Source organism: Camelus bactrianus, chromosome 3 (genome assembly GCF_048773025.1).
Source record: "Camelus bactrianus isolate YW-2024 breed Bactrian camel chromosome 3, ASM4877302v1, whole genome shotgun sequence".
NCBI classification, from domain to species: Eukaryota; Metazoa; Chordata; class Mammalia; order Artiodactyla; family Camelidae; genus Camelus; species Camelus bactrianus.
The window spans coordinates 24,587,280-24,607,056 of NC_133541.1; the positions used below are offsets into that span (position 1 = coordinate 24,587,280).

Sequence of the window (19,777 nt, forward strand, 5' to 3'; positions counted from 1 at the left end):
GTGCCCCATCCCTCTGGCCTACTGAGTCAGAATCTGCATTTGAACAAGATTCCCAGATGAACTGTATGCACATTAAAGTCTGCGAAGCTTTGGACTAGGATATGTGCATGAGAGTGAATTGATGAAATTCAACAAATATGTCAGCCAGGGAACCAAGAGGCTACAATGTTAAATGAATGGATCACACACAGGGACACTGAAATAGTTCAGTACGAATGCAGTAATGTGGGTGGAGAGGAAGAACGCGAGCTGACTGCCAACCTCTTTAACACATTCATTTATGCTCTGGGAGTGAGGGAGGCTCCTTGCATCAGATGACAGTGATGTTTGACGTAGGATTTTTGACATTTTAGTTCTTTGAGAACAAAGCCTCTGATTAGGATTTTTTCTCCTTGAAGTTCTGTACCTCAGCTCTTAAAAAATGCAGTAGGTCTTTAAATAATGATGAATTGACTTACGAGCAGTGGGCTTAAACAGATTAAGCCTTTTTGTCAATTAACTTTTTTTTTTTTTTAAACAACCTTGGAGATAAGTTTAACAATCTGGTACCCAAAATCACTTCTTTTTTCTTCTTTGATTCTGCTTTCCTGACAGTTCATTGAAGATCTGTTTGCTAGGGCAAACTTCTTCATTCTTTTTTTCCTCCCTCCTGATACGCAGAGAACTTCTTGGGAATCTTACACATGTTAGAGAACTCACATTGGTGCTCCAGCCTTAGGTGTGAGTTTGGTCTTTAGCGAGGTGCCTTGCTTGAGAAACAAGTCAACACTGATGATGGAGGTACTGATTTGGAGTCGGGAGACTTGAGTTCCAGTCATAGCTCTGTTCTTACCACTGGAGCAACACTGAGTGAATCTGGTAACTGTTATGAGCTTCAGTTTCTCATTTTCACAACATGCTGGGTGGACTCTAGGAGATCTAAATTCCCTTCGAGGTGTAAACTTTTGTGATTCTATAATTCTTTCAGGCTGTTAAGGATACCTGAGAGGTTAAAATAATGCATCATGTTAAGATATAGGAGATTTGCATGACCCCACACACAGTTCCCTCATGTCCCTTTCCAGTCAATTTCCACCCCCATAAGCAACCACTCTTCTTCCCCTCAAATCTTTACTGAGGTATAATTGACAAATGAAATTGCATAAATTTAAGGTGTACAACATAATTATTTGATATATGTATATATTGTGAAATGATTACCACAATAAAGTTAGTTAACATACCCATAACCTCATATAGTTACCTTTCTTATTTTTATCTTTTGATGGTGAGAACATTTTAAGATTTACTCTCTTAGTACATTACATGTATACAGTATAGTCCTGTTAACAGCAGTCACCATGCTGTGCATTAGATCTCCAGAACTTATTTACCCTATGGCTGAAAGTTTTACCCTTTTACCGACATCTCCCCATTTCTCCCAATCTCCAATCCTTGACAACCACCATTCAACTTTCTTTTTCTATGAATTTGACTTTCTTAAAATTCCACACAAGTGAGATCACACAGTATTTGTTTTTCTCTGTATGGTTTATTTTACTTAGCATAACACCTTCCAGATTGATCCATGTTGTTGCAAATGCAGGATTTCCATATTTTTATGGCTGAATTCTCTCTCTCTCTGTCATCTATCTATCTATCATCTGTCTATCTATCTCTCCATCTCTCTGTCTCACAATTTCTTTAATCACAAATCACAATTTGTCTGTCAGTGGATATAGGTTGTTTCCATATCGTGGCTATTGTGAATAATGCTGCAATGAACATAGAGTGCAGTTATCTCTTCTAGGTGCTGACTTCAGTTCTTTAAGATATGTACCCAGAAGCTGGATAGCTGGGTCACATGGTAGTTCTATTTTTAATTTTTTTGAAGAAGCTCCATACTGTTTCCAGTAGAGGCTGTATCAGTTTACATTGCCACCAACAGTACACAGTTTTCCTTTTTTCTCCATATCCTCACCAACACTTATCTTTCTCTCTCTTTTTTGATAATACCATCCTAACAGGTGTGAAGTGACATCTCCTTGCAGTTTTGATTTCATTTCCCTGATGATTAATAACGTTGAGCACCTTTACATGTACCTGTTGGCCATCCATATGTTCTCTTTGGAAAAATGTCTACTTGGGTTCTTTGCTCATTTGGTTAATCGGATTGTGTTTTTGCTATTGAGTTATATGAGTTTCTTATGTGTTTTGGATATTAACTCCTTATCAGATATAAAATTCACAAATGTCTTTTACTACTTCATAGGTTGCCTTTTCATTTTCTTGATGGCTCCTTTGCTGTGCAGCAGCTTTTTAGTTTGATAGAGTCCCACTTGTTTATTTTTGCTTTTGTTGCTTGTGCTTTCAGTGTCATATCTAAACAATCACAGCCAAGACCAATATCAAAGAGCTTTCCCCTATGTTTTCTAGTAGTTTTATGGTTTCAGGTCTTACATTTAAATCTTTAATTCATTTTGAGCTAATTTTTGTGAGTGAGATGAGATAGGGCTCCAATTTCATTCTTTTCTGTGTGGATATCTAGTTTTCCTAACATCATTTATTGAAGAGACTATCCTTTCTCCATTGTGTATTTTTGGCTCCCTTGTCTAAGATTAGTTGATTGTATATGTGTGGGTTTATTTTTGGGCATCTGATTCTGTCTGTTGGTCTATGTGTCTATTTTTAATGACTGTATCATACTGTTTTGATTACTATAGCTTTGTAGTATAGTTTGAAACCAGGAAGTGTGATGCTTCCAACTTTGTTCTTCCTTAAGATTGCTTTGGCTCTATAGGGGTCTTCTGTGGTTCTGCACAAATTTTTGAATTGTTCTATTTCTGTGAACAATGTCATTGGAAATGTATAGGGATTGCATTGAATCTATAGGTCCCCTTGGGTAGTATGGGTATTTTAACAATATTAATTCTTCTAATCCAAGAATATGCAATATTTTTTCCTTTTACTTGTGTCTTCAATTTTTTTTCATCAATGTCTTATAGTTTTCAGTATACAGATCTTTTACCTCTTTGGTTAAATTTACTCCTATATATTTTATTGTTTTTGGTGTAACCACTCTTATTTCTATTACCATACATTTGTTTTGCCCATTCTTGAATCCATATAGTACACACTATATGGGTGGAATCATGCCATATATACTCTTGTGTCTGGTTTCTTTCACTCCATATACTGCTTTTGAGATTTTATATGATGTTGCATGTATTAATATTCATTCTATTTTTTTTACATTGCTGAGTAATATTCTATTGCATAAATACACCACAATTTATTTGTTCTCCTATTGATAGACTTTTTTTTTTTTTTCCCAGTTTGGGACTATCATGACTAAAGCTGTAAAGAGCTTATAAGTCTTTGTGTGCACATATGTTTTCATTTCTATTGCATGAATACCTAGGAATGGAATTACTGGGTCACAGTATAGATGTCTGTTTAACTTTATAAGAAAATGCCACAATGATATTGTTTTACATTCCCACTAGCAATGCATGAGAGTTAGTTATTTTACAATCTTATCTACATTTGGTGTTGTCAGATTTTTAATTTTAGCTATTCTGATGTGTGTAAAATGGTATCTCATTGTGGTTTTAAACTGTATTCTCTTGGTGACTAGTTATTTCTGAGCCTTTTTCCATATGCTGGTTGGCTCATTCACTTTTGTGATCTGTCTGCTGAAGTATTTTGCCTATTTAAAACTTGGATTATTATCTCTTTTTGTCATTGATTTAAAGAGTTCTTTTAAATATTCTGTTTGTTTTTGTTTTGAGGGGAAGTAATTAGGTTTATTTATTTTTAAATTATTATTATTTTTAATGCAGGTACTGGGGATTGAACCCAGGGCTTCATACATACTCAGCAGGCACTCTACCACTGGGCTCTACCCTACTTCACCTTAATGTTCTGGATATAAGTCAACTATATGTATAATGAATATTTCATTTCAGTCCTTTTCATATTTTTAATGGTGCTTTTTGATAAAAAGAGATTTTTATATTGAAGTCTTTTTAAAAACATGTTTAGTGCTTTTTAATATTCTCTTTAAGAAAAATTTGCCAACCCCAAAGACACAAAGATATTCTCCTGTTTTCTTTCAGAACTACATAGTTTTAGCTTTCATGTTTAGATTTGTCATCCATCTCAAATGAATTTTTGTGTAAGCTGAGAGGTAGAAATCAAGTTTTAGCTTTTACTTGTTTTTTTTAAATCAATTTGTCTTATTACCATATGTTGAAAAAGACTTTTTTCCCCCATTGAATTGCTCCAGTGCCTTGGCCAACTCAGATGACTGTTTTAAGTGTGGTTTTTGGGCTTCTTTTTTTTTCTGTTTCACTATCTGTTTGTCTATCCTTATACCAATTTCATACCATCTTGAACATTATAGCTTTACAGTAAGATGAAGTCTGGTCATGTGAGTCCTCTGATTTATTCTTCTCCATTCTAGTTTTGCCTCTTCTTTATGTTTTGCCTATTCTAGTTCTTTCTTTTTTCAATATAAATTTTAGAATCAAGTTGTCAATTTCTACAAAAAACTTCCTGGGATTTTTGATTTGGATTGTACTGAACTGTAGACCAATTTGGGGAAAAACTGACATCTTAAATATACTGAGTCTTCCAACCCAGGAACATGATACACCTCTCCATATAACTAAGTCTTCTTTATTCTTTCTTGGTAACTTTTGTAGTTTTCTGTGTGGCAGTCCTGCATATATTTGATTAAATTTATGGCAAACAATTTTATGTCTTCTGATACTGTTGTAAGCAGAATAAAAAGTTGATCTTTCAAATGATTTTGGTAGTATATATAGAAATATCAAATTGTATATTGATTTTGTATTTAGATTGGGATATTTACTATTGATAAATCTTTGAGATCACAGACTTAATTTGCTTTTAAGCCTCTCCAGTGAATATTTCTTTTTTCAATATTGTATTTATCAGTTCTAGCATATCCACCTGGTCTTTTTTGTAGCTTCCATTTTTCTGCTGAGATTCCCCATTTGGTCACTCCTTTTGGCCGTCTTTCTCTTTAGTCGTTGAACATATTTACATTAGCTGCTTTAAAGTTCTTATCTGCTAATTGCAACATATGGATCATCTCAGGACCACTTTGTATTCACCGTTTCTTTTTCTCTTGACTATAGATCACCTCCCTGCCCTTGCATATCTAGTAATTTTTAAATTTTAGACTGGATGTTGTGGATGATATGTTACAGAGATTGTATTTGGTTATATTCCTCTAAAGAGTAATTTTTGTTCTAGCAGGCAAGTTTACTGACTGACCACTCTGAACTTTGGGAAGCTTGTTTTTATTCTTTCTTAAGGAGAAAGAAACTGGCTCTTTCTCGGTTTTCTTTTGATCTTAGGATGAATCCTTAGTCTTTGGACATAATCTCTGTGCCTCAAGTGTAGCCCATATAGGGCTTTACTGGGAAGCCTGAGGTCTTGACCACGTTCCTCTAACTTGCTGGTATCTCAGTTCCATGGTCTCTTCTGTGAAGAAGGCAGTGGTTCAGATGTTCTTCAGCCTTCCAGCTGTCACTGTCTACTGGACTCCTTGGTGTCTCCTCGGTGCATATGAAATATGGGAATCAACTAAGGGCAGCAGAAGTTTGTGAACAGATTTGGGTGCTCCTTTCTCTGTGGCTGTTTTCTCCCCAGAATTTACTCCCTCATTGTGCGACCTCAAGATCAGCTCTGAACCACATCCCTGATCGCTGCAGCCAGGAAGTCGTAACTTCCTGCTTGAGTTCGAGCTGCTCCATGCCTCCTGGCCCAGGAATACCCTCAAAGGAAAAGCCATGTACATTTAGTTCTCATTCAGTGGGGTCCCTTCTTGCAAGGGTCAAATATCTTCCAGTTTCTGCCTGATTTTTGTCACTTTCCAGTGCCTTCAATGAAATACTTTTTAAGATATTCATTTAACATTTTAAAAATGTTCTTTTTAAAATACTTTGTCCAGAGTGTGTAATTATTTTTTTGGAATATAATCTGATACAAGCCACTCTGTCACTACTGGAACTCTTGTTTTTTTAAAGACATATCCATAATACTATTATCACACCTGAAAGTTTACAATAATTCCTTAATTTCACCAATAAACAGTGTTCAGGATGTAAGGAATTAGGTTTCTCGTGAGGGAGATGATGTTTGATTTTGTTTAAGTTTGTTTTCTTGGCGCAAATTTGGGAACAGATTTCTCAAAAAAAAAAAATCTGTCTCGTTCAGTGGCTGCGAATTCTATCATTAGTTTCAGTATGAACATCCTGTATTGGTATAAAACCTAGAAGACTTTCTCTTAGCAGTAGCCGCTGAACTGATTTTTATGGCAGTCTCAACTATGTGGAATCCAGTCCAGAGCAAAGAAGTGTGTGATAAAGCCTTTAGCAGCTAAAATAGACACATAATCTATTAATTTTATCATAGGGGAAATCTCTCAAATCCTTGCTCTGAACCTATTTGACCCCTCTTTAAGTAGAGCTATAACACACTTTGCGATTTCTTTCCTCAGTTTGCGGAACATTAGTAGGCGTGAGTACGAGAGAGGAAGGTAATATCCTAGAGGCAGACATGGTGAGAGTAGCACATAGTGACAGGTGACAGTGGAGTCAACTCAAGCGAGGGCCATCTCTGCATTAGAGGCAGGGCCGGGTCCTAGGGAGACTAAGATACCTACCATGTGGCTTGCACATCAAGGAGCTTGTGGAGTGTCAGGGCACGCAGGTGTACAAAAGTGTAAGAGAGACTGGTGAGTGAAACGGTACAAGTCTGCACGGAGTGCATTACAGAAGGTGGGAGGAATTGGGTGGTTCAGGGAAGGCTCCAGCAAGAACAAGCTTCCATGGCTCACAGAAGCTTGATGTGTCCATTTGGGTGCTGGGAGGAAATGGAAGACACATTGAAAGGACATGAGAGAGAGCTCAGTAAAGCTGCTCTTACCAAAGTATGTGTGGAGTTAAGGAAAGTCATCAAAGGGTGGCAAAGAACCCAGGGCCCACAAAAGGAAAGCTGTTAGCACCTCTAGATCAGAAGGGGCAAGAGGAGGGAGAGGTTTCTGTAACCCGCAAGGCCCATGGTAGTTGGGAGAACCACCTGTGGCATCTGGTGGAGGAGTGCAGACCCTGGCATCCGGGCCTTTATCTCCTGCCTGCTCATCTCCTGAGGAAGCCAGCCAGAAGCCGGAGGATGAGGGGACCCAGCTGACGTCCATATATTTCAGCTGACTGGAGAAGGGTGGGAGGCGGGTCTGGAGAGGGTAACTTGAGAACATCCAGCCAGGCTGAGTAGGACTTGGCTTTGAAAGAGACAAGGCCCATGGGGAGGGCATTCCAACCCAAAGGGCTAATGTGTGACGGTTCCTCATGGCATGCTTAGAGAAGCCAAGAGATTTTGGAAGGAGGAGGGCATAGAGTTTATTTAGGGGTGTGACTACTAATGGAGTGTGTTCTGCACCATCCTGAAGCAGGGAGACTTCATTCTTTGGCTGTGCTGGACCCTAGAGGTCAGCAGTAGGAGGGGCCAGATGAGGAGATGCAGAAGACTCTGCAGTCGAGGGAAGGCAGCATTTCTGGAAGGGAGGAGGGTCCCAGCTCATGCCATGTCAGTGTGGAGGAGGAAAGATTATCTAGAAACACACAAGTCTGGTGTCAGCCTTGTGTGAACAGCACAATACACTCTTCAGTAGTGATGGAGGCTATTGGACTGTTCACTGTCCTAGCCTTTCATATAAAGAATCACAATAAGTTAGTATCACATTTAGCATATTTCTGTCATCAAGGCAAGGATTTGTGTGGGTCATTTTAGAAGCGCTTCCATCAAAGGTGTTTATATTCAAGAAGTTTTGATACTTAGAGAAATAACACTTAAGAGTTCAGAATAGTCGCTTGTATGAAACACCTTTTTTTCCTCGACAAGGCTGGGTAAATGAAGCTTTGCTACACTTATTATTATTTATCAGGTTATTATTATTATTATCAAGAATCAAGGCAAGGAGGGTATAGATCAGTGGTAGAGTGTGTGCTTAGCATGCATGAGGTCCTGGGTTCAATCCCTGGTACCTCCATTAAAAAATAAAATAAATAAATAACCCTAATTACTTCCCCCCCATCAAAATAATTAAAAAAAAAAAAAAAAAAAAGAACCAAGGCCATACAGAATAAAGACCCTCCAAAACCACTGTCATCATGTTTCATGTTGAGTGTTAGTTAGAAAACATTAAATAAGTAGATCTTTTATTACCTTTGCTTGCTGATGTGCTGGGAGCAGACTGGGACCCTCATCCTTTACATACAGCTTGTTTAGATGCTCCTTTGGTTTCATAGACTTTTTTTCACAGCTGGAGCAAGGTCGACTCCAGCTGAGTCAGAAATCCTGATTCACTTGATCTGAGTCATGCTATATTAGCTGCTGTTTTAAATACTTGCTTAAAAATGAGGGACCTTTAGTGTGTCACCTCATGTCTCCCCTCCTCTTTTTCTTCTTCCATCTTCTGCCAGCTAGTTCCACCTCCAGGTGTGGGTTCTGTCCCTTTCTCACCTTGAAGCACATTGTCAGTCTTAGTCTTCTCTTTTATGGACCCTCGCTTCTTCCCAGCCTACATACTCAATTTGTAGACCTGCCTGTTAGAAAAAGAAACTGCAGCACAAAGCTGTTTGCCAGTATTCGCACATACGTGCTAATAGGAGACATGTCATTACTAGGCAAGCCTGGTTTGGACCCCTACTTAAGAAGTTGCCCACCCAACATTTTCTGGGGTTTTGACCCCATCCACTGACGAAGATCCTTCTTTCTGTTTGATGTTAGCCAGAGTCTCTCTCATAGGATAATAACAGTCCCCATCTACGAAAGCTTTGTAAGAACTAAACACAATAGAACTTAAATTCTATTAAGTTCAGCTCCTAGAATACAGGAGCTATTCAACAGAAATTAGTTATTATAATTATTACTGGAACATAAAGAGACTGCTTGACTGTTCAATTTAGCATTTTGTAAACCTGTTTAACCACCAGAGTGCTATTTCTAGGGCCATCTGTTGACATTTTAAGGAATGCTGCTGCTCTACGGAATATAGCTTGAAGGTAGAATTGAACAAAATTAAGCTGCTGATTGTTCACAGTGAGTGAATAAATGAATGAAGCTTGAACTAGGAGTTGGGCTTCCGATTCTCAGCTCAGTCCTCACCGTACCTTGAAAGTGCTTGTTTAAAAGGGGAGAGCTTTCATTTTAAGACACAAGACAAAAAAAAAAAAAAAAAAAAAAAAAAAAGCCATCCTTCTACAAAGCCTGGATTTTTGCTCCTCTCTTCCTTCTAATCACATCTCCAGGTGACTCAAGAAATTCAGGGGGAGCTCTCTGAAGTTCTCAGGACTGGCTTGAAAGGATGTCATCAAGTTGGAAAAGTTAGAATTTATATGTTCTTTCTGATTTTGGCCTTTCAGAAATAACGAGGCCAGAATTGTCCCCCGGTGTTGCCCTGTCTCCATCTCCCTCTGGCTTGGCTGCCCCTCTTCTGGTCTTGGGTCTGCCTCTCTGCTCAGCAGGGTGTGCAGGGTACTGCTTCCTGCCCCTGCCCACCCCACTTTGGGGCTTTCTATGTGTTTACCCACCTCGACCCTCTGCCTGACAGGAACCCAGACCCCTGGGAAGTGAGGCCAGTGAGTGTCCAAAGCAGTCTCTGGGGGATGGGTCCCCAAGCTTTCCAGAGGCACATCTGGTCAGGCACCAGTGGGACATCAAGGCCAAGGACACACATTGCTCACCTGACCACCTGGAAGCCAGGGATGGTTATGTCATTACATTACTGATGTGCGTTTCTCAACTAAGCCTTCGGGAGTGATGGGGGATGAGAAGCATCTGTATATGACGTGTGTGTGACGTCACACTCAAAGGGCAAATATATCAGATGACCAATTCCCTGCATGAGCATCGGGAGAATTTTAAAAAGTCATTCTCACTGAATCACTGCTGTATATGAGGAACGACCACAATATTGTAAATCAACTCTACTTCAATTAAAAAAAAAAAAGGTCATTCTCATGTGCTTGCGCCCCACACTCACTAATTCCAAGAGTCCAGGTCCACGGAGTTCTCCTCCACCTGGTTTCTCTGCACACACAGGCCCGGGGTGGGGAGGCTCTCCTTGCTGAGGTTTGCTTGTGTAAATGGACATCATCTGCCAGCCCTGGGGCGCCCTGCTGTTCCTGTCATTAAAAGGGCAGCCAGTTGCTGTATTGTACGCGGGCAAGACGAATGAGGGTCAGAACTTGACTTAATGAGCTTCCCAGGACAGCCTTTTGTTTGACGATCCAGTTTGTTTTAGGTGAGGAGAGAGAAAACAAATCTGTTTCTCTCCGCAGGCAGCCACACTTGAGGCTGGGAGATGAGTGAACTTGTCAGCCCAGGGCATTGCTATAGGGGTAGCGCTAAGCCTGGGATGGAGACCGTCATTTGGGCAACTTAGGACAAACCCCCACCCCAAGACAGCCCATAACTTCTTCATGGGGAGAAAGAAGTCTACCGGGTGATACAGTGAGTCTTTGGTCAAGCACAGGGCTGGCCCCTGGCTCTCTCCCGGATCTGCTGCCGGACTGTGAGTAAGCCACTGGCCCTTTGCGTTTCCCGAGTTCACTAGGTAAGGACGGAGATTTCCAGCTTCACTCTCTTCAAGGCTGAAATAAGTCAGCCAGCGACTGAGTATGACCTGCACAAAGACAGGCCCAGTCTGGAAGAGCAGACCTTGGGATGCATGCAAGAAGAGTGAGAGCCCCTCTTTTGATGAAGAATTTGTGATCACTTGATTTATGGAAGTTCCTGCTGTTACTCTAAATTGTGAATTTTTAATTTCATGATTCAAAAGCAAACGGAATGAAAATAGTATCTATATTTTTATTGCCTGGAGGTCACATGCACAGGGTTCATCAAATGCATAATATTCTTTGACGTTTGGCCTACCCACGCAGCACACTCAGGCCACTTTCTGCCACAGTCCACCATCTCTGGTGGCCTTGGAGGGCAGGACAAATTTCACTTTCTGGGTCTTATTACCAATCATTCAAGATGAAGCTGACTTTATTCCTGCTGTGATAGGGAGAAGTGGGTCCCTCCTCTTATCTGCCTGCCATCGAAATTTCCTCTTCTCTGATCTCCCCTTTAACTGGGAGGTTAAAGGTCACGTCTTTCCAAAAAACTCTTGAGAACTCCTGCCCAACACCTTCTGCTTTCCTCCTTCACACTGGGACCATTGGTCTGTGATCAGGAAGACAGACCACCTTCTGACAGGCTTGAGTGCACGTGGGTACCTGAGACAGCCTAGTCTTGCACTGGACGTTGATGGCTTTCTTCTACTAGCCTCTGTCTGAGAGCTTTGCAGCCTTTCTCAGAGCTCCAGATGGCCCTGGGAGCCAGATTGTTGCTGGATTATTCACTCACTTGCCAGACCAGCTGAGGCACATAGCATGCTCTGCTGACTCGTTTGGAAGACAAGCACTGGGGGATTTGTCTCTGAATTTGTCTCCCCAGAGAGAAATGAGAAAGATCTGGCTCTCTGTCACAGGTAGGAGCCAGGTCACGAATGGCAACTCTTTATGCTCAGTTTTAAAAATAACTAGATTCCTATTCGGCTTTCCCCACGATCGAAGATTAAGAAAAACACCCACACTAGCAGACAGACATGGCCGACAGGTGCCATCAGGGGGAAAGGCCAAAGGCACAGGTGGGTTTCTTTTCCTTGGGATACCTGCTGCTGGCCAACTACAGAGGACAAAATCCAGAGAACTGAGACAAAATGATGGGATGGCCTGCGTCCTTGTTCTGGCAATCTCTCCCAAATGCGTGGGAGACGGTAAGTGATTTCCATCTTGTTTGAACACTAGACACTTTATTTGACACTCAGCACAGATAATTATTTCCCTGGCGCTTGTCCCCCTGGGGTCCACTTCACAGGGGCCTCGTGTAGGGCCCACCCCCATGCTCGTGTGCGGCAGCCGGGTTGTCTGGTGGGGGCTGTAAACTCCGAGGGCTCGTGAACTGTATTCTCTTAACTCTGTGCAGCACCGAGCAGGGCAATGGCTGCGTTTAGGAGTTGAGACTTATGACTGATGACAGTAAGGAAGGCCTCTCTGGCTAGAAATGAAGCTCACTACTAGAACAGGTCGGTCAGAAGAGGGAGTCCTGTTTCTCCCGTTAGTAAGGACACCACGATCTGTCAGTAAGGACACCACGATCTGTCGGTCAGGACTTTGCGGTCCGAGTGTTGTTCTGTAAAGAGGCAGGGCGACGGACCAGATGACCTGGTTCCTTTCAGCCCGGAGGTCCAGTGGAAAGTGTTCCAAAGGCAACTTAATACTCTGGATTGATTTCTCTCTCTCTCTTTTTTTTAAAATTTGCACCTCTAATTTTCAGTGTCTGTAATGTGCTAACGGGCTTTCCTCCCATTAAAAAACACGTGTAGGTGTAAGAATGTTCTCCTGGGGAAAAGACGGTCTCCGGGGTTTTGCTTCTGGCTTGAGGTCCTATGAGATAGGTGTTATGAAGCCACCCCCACAGCGGGCTGGGGTGCCAGTGAACCTCGGTGGGGGCCGGCAGCTCTCCTGCTAATTTTGGCAGGAGAGGGAGACACTCAGCGACTCTGAGAGGAGAGAAGGGCAATTTTGTGATTCATTTGCAGATGAGTTGCAGATGAGTTTTCAGACCTGGGCATGTTTAGAGCCTGTGCATTCTCTTCTACCATTAAACCCATGAGGACAAAAGTAATCCAAGTTCATGCTTCCTTCAGTCAGGTAATTGTTCTTCCCATCCTGGATGGTAGAGGGTCAGGGGGCATATCAAGAAGGAAGGAGAAGGGCCAGGCAAAGGCTGGTACTGGGGTGCATGTCCAGGGCTTTGGGTGGCCAATGGCAGCATGGTGGTCCTGGGTTAGGATTTTGAGAAGGAGGAGGGAGAGAAGTGGACAGATGATGTCATGAGCTAAGTAGGGGCTGTCTTAAGCTCCCCAGGAACGGGAAGTATAGACAGAACAACACTCCTTTACAAAATGCAGGAAGACTGAGGAAGAGTGATGCTCTTGTCCTCAATGCAAGGGCTGGATTAGACCAGAGCTTTTCAAAGGCATCTGACACGTCCCACGTTCCACCATTCTGTGGTTCTTCCCTCTGCGGCAGGGTGGGTTTTATACAGTTATCAAAGAGAAGACAGATCCTTTAGGAAAAAAGTGTTTTTACTGTGGTCTGAGGATTAAGTTGCACAGCTGAAGCCCACTCATTAAAACTCACTGACTCCTCAGCAGTACTTTCTCAAGCCATGATGACGTCATGGCATACGTGAAACTTTCATATTTCTTTGGAAAACTGAATGAGCAGAGCCAAATCAGCAGCAAATTATCTTTGACTGGTAGATGTTATTTCTACACCATTCTGCTTTGCCTAAAAAAATAATGACTCTGAGCTTGATGGCGAAGGGTAAGAGCTGGTGTCCACCATTCACTTTTACGGGCCCCAGAACTGTCTGAGATGGTTTACATGCACGCGTTCATTTAATCCCCAGAAGAGCTCTAGGAGATGAGTGGGCACTAAACTCCCGCTCAGCCGATAAGGGAATTGGAGATTAGAGAGATTACGTAGCGTATCAGGGCTAGGATTAGACTTGGGGTCTAGCAGTGAACTCAGACTCCCCTGTGAACCAGCACTCTTCTGTCCTCTGCCTGTCCCAGTGGACTTGACCAGCTTGGGCTGCACCCATCGTAGTTGGGTGGAGTGACGGACGTGACACTGTGGAAGAGAACTGCATGGGAGATCAAAGCATGAACGAGGAGTCTTATTTTCCATTAAGCGTGAAGTGGGTCAGTGAGCTCTGCTGTACCAGTAAGCAGATCACTTGTTTTCTGAACACTGCCGTTAGGAATTAGAAGCTAAGCAGATGCTCAGGTTTATAATTCTCTGTCTCTAGACAATAACAACAAAAGCTGACAGCGAGCACCGACTGTTACATATTTTACATTTATTAATTCACTTAAACATAATGGCAACCCCTTGGGATAGGTACTACCATTTCCCTCATTTTCCAGATGGGGAAAACTGAGACCCAGAGTGGTGTAGAAACCCAGCCAGGGAGCGGCAGAGCTGGGTCACGAGCCCAGGCTCTTTGACTATATTCTAGCCGGCCTCTTAGCACGAGGCTTTGGCAATTCTGAAGTATTCGCTTCTGTGATGCAAACAGGACTTACTGTCCTTCACGGTGGGACCAGGCCAAGAACCAGACACTGAGCGCTGTCTTCTGTGACCGTTTGTGTATTTGGACCAGATGGTGCAGAGCCAGGTGGCTCTCTCCCTCTGGGGTCTCTTTCTAGGGCTGGGGCAGAAATGCCCCTCACAATGCCTCCCCGAGGTTGTCCGTGGGCTGCCCAATCCATTCTGCTGCATGGAATTCCATTCTTGACACTTTTGAAATCAGAAGGCTGGAATTTTGGGGTACACTTAGACAGATTTGTAAGCCACTAAGTGTTTCAAGATTGTATTTGCCCATTTCATGTTCAGTGAACGTTACAATGGGTTGAAATGTGGTATCAGAACATGCCAAATGGTGCTCATAGAAGGAAACAAGGATTGGAGAGATTAAGTGACTTCTCCGATTTCACGTAAAGTTGTGTGTTTCTGAAGGACTCAGCTGAGATAAACCAACGGCCTGTCTCCATTCTTGTCCTTGGAGCTTGGCAGGGACTGGAGGCAGGGAGTGGCCAGATGCACTGGAACTGCTCAGAACACAAATTGGAAAGAGAAACTGAGATGTTAACGCTGGTAGAAGAGAGGACATGAATGCCGGGCAGGCAGGAGTGGCGGTGCCCACGCCTTTGCACCCTCAGCGCTCTGCTGGGCACCCAGTAGTATCTGAATATGACTGCGTGGATCTCTACTGTTCTTTCTTTTTTTTCTTAGCTTAATTAATTCATATCAAAGTATAGTTCATTTACAATGTTGTGTTAGTTTCGGTTGTACAGCATAGTGATTCAGTTATACACTATATATATACTTTTTCATATTCCTTTTCATTATAGGCTATTACAAGGTATTGACTATAGTTCCCTGTGCTGTACATTAGGACCTTGTTGTTTATTTGTTTTATATATAGTAGTTTGTATCTGCTAATCCCAAACTTTTAATTTATCCACCCCCTCCTTCGCCCTTTGGTAACCATAAATTTGTTTTCTATGTGAGTCTCTTTCTCTTTTGTATATAAATTCATTTGTATCAGTTTTTTAGATTCCACATATAAGTGGTATCATATGATAATAGTTGTCTTTGTCTGACTCGCTTAGGATCATCTCTAGGTCCATCCATGTTGCTGCAAATGGCACTACTTCATTCTTTTTTAACAGCTGGGTAGAATTCCATTGTATGTATACACCACATCTTCTTTATCCATTCATCTGTCGATGGACATTTAGGTTGCTCCCATGTGTTGGCTATTTGTAAATAGTGCTGCTGTGAGCATTGGGGTGTATGCATCTTTTTGAATTGGAGTTTTTTTACAAATACCTGCCCAGGAGTGGGATGGCCGGATCCTATGGGAAGTCTGTAATTTGTGCAGCCACTACAGAAAACAGTATTAGCGATTCCTACTGTTCTTTTAGTTCTGTTCCACGTGCAGAGTATGGAGACATCACAGGGGCTGGTGAAGGTGGAGGAGACCTCAAGGGGGAGACTGGACTCAAGCTGGCTTGAGGTAGAGAGCAGTTGTGGGGAAGAAGGAGGGCAAGTGTGCAGAGGGCACTGTGGGCAAAGGCTGTTGCACCTGGAATATTAACCTGGCCCACAGGTACAATTTTCTTGACTTCTGTGACATCTTGTCTGCTCTCCAGATTCCCAAGTGGGGGAAAGGGTTTCCTGACTAAGCTGGTCCCAGGAAACCTGGGGCGTGGTACTTGTTAGCTACTCCTGCACACCTCTGCCACTGTCTGCAGCCTTGAGTCGGACTCTTTTGCCCTGAATGTGAGTCATGATTCCTGAATGTGAGTCACCTGGTGTGTGGGCTCACCCACCTGGGCTTTCCTTTCCAGGTTAACATGTTTGTTGAAGGATTCCATGATGCCATCCTCCTCTATGTCCTGGCTTTACATGAAGTGCTCAGAGCTGGTTACAGCAAGAAGGATGGAGGGAAAATTATCCAGCAGACTTGGAACAGAACATTTGAAGGTGAGGCTTCAGTCTCCAAGGCAGCATCAAGCTGCCTCTTTCCTGGTTCTGTTTTTCTCTCTTATAATGGTGGGACTTGCCAGTATCTTGCTTTTCTCAGCTATAAAATAAGGATAATAAGTCAAGGTCAACCCACTTCACTGGCTTGTTGTGAAAATTCAATGAGATAAAGCTTGCGAAAGTGCTTTGAAAGAGCCTCACTGAAATTGGAAGTGCCCCGTCTCCTTCTGATTGCTAGGTAATGAATGACTCCATGCTTCTTAAAATTAAATTTATCACAAGCCTCATTCACCACAAATAATCAGTTTGTGAGGAGTTCTGGGATCAGTTTGAAAAGAAATACACCCAGATACACATTCTTCTGTTCAAAACTGGGTGGTTTGAGATGGTGAGCAGGTCCAACTGAGTTCCCAGCTTTTATTTTTTTTTGAAAACGGTGAATATTAGCTGTTGCTTTCTTACAAACAGAGAAGTATAAGAACAATCAGAAAATGGCCCATCATCTCATCACTCAAGCAACCTCTGTTGACATTTAAAAACTGTACAAGAATGAGCCAATTCTTGGCTGGAAAATTCAAACCATACAAAAATGTACAAGATGAAAAGTGAAAGTTTTCCTTCCCACCCTAGTCCCCTCTCCCCAATGTAATTGCTATTAACAATTTTCTGTGATTCAGTCTAAAAATATTTGGTGCCTTCTGCCAGCACATATGCAATTGTATATCTTATCTAAAAAATTTACACAAAAGGATCATAGTATGAATGCCATTCTTCATCTTTGCTGTTTCACTTGCATGCCAAGTAGAAGAATTTTCCATATGGGCACTCATAGATTCAGCACATTTTAAAATGACAGTTCCATATTTTCCCACTGTTTGGCTGTACAAGAATTTCTTTAAGGAGTCTCTGATTGATGGACACTTCAGTTGTTCACAGTTTTTGTAATTATGCAAAATGCTACCAGGAGTACCTTACATATCTTGATGAATTTTTGTGAGTACTTCCAACAGGGAACATTCTTTTTTTTTTTTTTTTTTTTTCCATTTTTAAAACCTTTTTATTGAAGTATAACGTAGACATGAAAAGTACACAAATCTAATGTGTACAGTCAATCAATTTTCTTATTACAAGAACTTGAATATAGTTCCCTGTGCTATACAATAGGTCCTTGTTGTTTATCTGTTTTATACATAGTAGTGTGTATCTGTTAATCCCAAACTCCTAATTTATCCCTCCCTCCCTTTCTCCTTTGGTAATCATAGTTTGTTTTCTATATTCACGAGTCTATTTCCAATAGGGAACATTCTTAGTCATGGGATATCTGGGTCCAAAAGTATGTTGGTGCCTTTTAAAGTGCATTAGATATTGCCCGATATCCTCCAGAAAGGTCTGCTAGTCCATATTCGTGCCAACAGTGTGTAGAGTGCTGGTTTCCTCCCAACTCACCATCAATCAAAAAAAAAATTAACATGAGACTCAGTATGAGATGATCCAGCTGCTGGAGCCCTGCAGACACCACCTTCATATTCACTCATTCATTCATTCATTCATTCATCAAATCTTCCCAAGCACTTGCTACTTCCAGGCACTTGTCAAGGTGCTGAAGACTCAGCAGTGAACTCAAGACATTTCCTGCAATCAGCTGAGCTTCCGAGCTACCGTAGGGTGGGGGGAACTGGAGATGAACGAATAAATACACCACTCCAGGGGATATAAAGTAAAGCAGGATGAGGAGATAGAAAGTGATGGGAAAGGTGTGGTGGGACTGCTGACTTAAATAGAAGGGTCCGGGGAGGGCTCTCTGATAAGGGGCAGTTGAGTAGAGACCTGAGGGAAGTGAAAGGAATTACATAGATGCTTAGGAGAGAATATTCCAGAGGCGGCAGCAAATGCAGAGAGCCTGGGCATATCTGGTGGGAAAGCACTGAGCACCCCCAGGAGACCAAGGGGGCCTGTGTGGCCGAGGCCAGGCTTGTGAGTCGCAGTGCGATATGAGCCAAAGTCAGGGAGGGAGTGGGGGCCAAAGCCTGTGGACCTGGGAGCTGCATTGAGGACTTTGGGTTCCTTCTTGAGTGAGATGGAAAGCCACTGGAGAATTTCGAGAGACAGGATCTGTCTTGAGTCTTTAAAAGGGGTCCTTATGGGGGCTAGGTGGAGAATAAACTGTAGTGTGCTAAGGGGTGTCACTTGAGAACCACTGACCATACAGGTCATGACCAGGGGTCAGAGAACATGCATCCCTGCCCCTGGCTGTAACTCAGTCCTCTGGGCTTCTACGTCATCACCCGTGCTCAAGGGGTTGGACCAGTTGATGACTGACACAGGCTTTTTAAATTCTGCATCAAGCTAACTCTTCCTTTGAGCCCTTTAATGCCCTGGGGGCAATGCCTATCTTTAGATATCCAAGTCTAGATTTGGGGCACATTTTTTTCACTTGGGACTCCCATCCACTCCATCACAACTTCCCCTTCGTTATTAGAAAGGGTAGGACAGTACAGAGGGGTCAGGCTCCAGCTAGAACTGTCGGGGTAGCAGATATGGTGGTGACAACTGGTGGATTTCATTTCTTCTTGGTGGTTTTAGTGGATGCCACATCTTACTCAAAACTGGAGTGACATCTGCTCTAACTTTAGACAGATTGTAGACTGAGAACAAATAAAAGAAGCCTCCAGGATTGTCTTGCTCAACCTCTGACTGCTTCAGCAGAGACACTGGAATCAAACAGACTAGTTCAGGGGCATATTAGGACAGCGTCAAGTTTCCCAGAAATTGTGCTCAATACACCGAGAAACCGACATGTGTGGACACAACCTTGGTGGGCCACATCCCGTCCTTAGCTGGCCCTCACTGCGTGGTGTGGTCATTTGCTCTTGGTCTTCTGAGGGAGGTTGTTAAGGGAAGGGCAGGTGCCCACAGTGGCTGGAACTCAGTTTTGTTTAGAGGGCATGGACTACATTTTCCCGTAGGCCAACCTGATGCTTCCATTCTAGGGCCGGGTCTACACAGGCACTATGAAGTGAGTCCCCAAACAGTCAATTGTATAGTTCAATCTAAACTTAGAACCTCATTAGTCCAAATGGAAAGATAACTGAAGCCAAGGTAAGTTTTGGCCTTGAATGGTTTGGAGAGTCCATTTTATTTGCTAAACAATGATCAATCTGAGGGCAGCCCCCGCAAAGAACTATTTTAAAAAAAAAACCTAACCTTTCTATAATTAAAAACAATTTAAATTTTAATAGTCACTAAAAGTGACCATTAAGTTGTCAAGGGAAAATACTCTGGATGTTATTTGACAAATTTGGATTTTATTACTGTGTAACCTACGACCGACTCTCAAGGCTTTCAATAAATGGCCTGGGAAGAAGCTGAATTTCCTGTATGTGTGAGAGGTCAGAGGGACAAGGTAAATAGGGCTGCAGCTCAAACCTTGAGCTCCATGACAGGCCAGTGGAAATGGGGGTGGAAAGTCACGTCACTTAAGTACAGGAAAATTCTGCTGTCAGCCCGACAGTCTCACCTCAGGTACAGCACTCTCAGGTGAAGTCTCACTTGCTAATCGGCCACCCTCAGGGTTCACACCCCATTTCTTGGCA

At 42.3% G+C, this 19,777-nt stretch overlaps 1 protein-coding gene and 1 long non-coding RNA gene across 5 annotated transcripts in view; one reads left to right on the forward strand and one right to left on the reverse strand.

The window, feature by feature from the left end:
* Positions 1-19,777, forward strand: part of NPR3 (natriuretic peptide receptor 3) — a 67,453-nt gene that overhangs the window by 35,470 nt on the left and 12,206 nt on the right. For both annotated transcript variants that reach the window (XM_074356814.1, XM_010955562.3), the window contains exon 4: positions 16,049-16,184. In XM_074356814.1, coding sequence (XP_074212915.1) covers positions 16,049-16,184 — 136 coding nt within the window. The remainder of the gene's footprint in view (positions 1-16,048; positions 16,185-19,777) is intronic.
* The window catches only part of LOC123617009 (uncharacterized), a 430,324-nt gene continuing 426,693 nt past the window's right edge, over positions 16,147-19,777 (reverse strand). For all 3 annotated transcript variants that reach the window (XR_012503734.1, XR_006725101.2, XR_012503733.1), the window contains one exon: positions 16,147-16,284. This is a non-coding gene — a long non-coding RNA (uncharacterized LOC123617009). The remainder of the gene's footprint in view (positions 16,285-19,777) is intronic.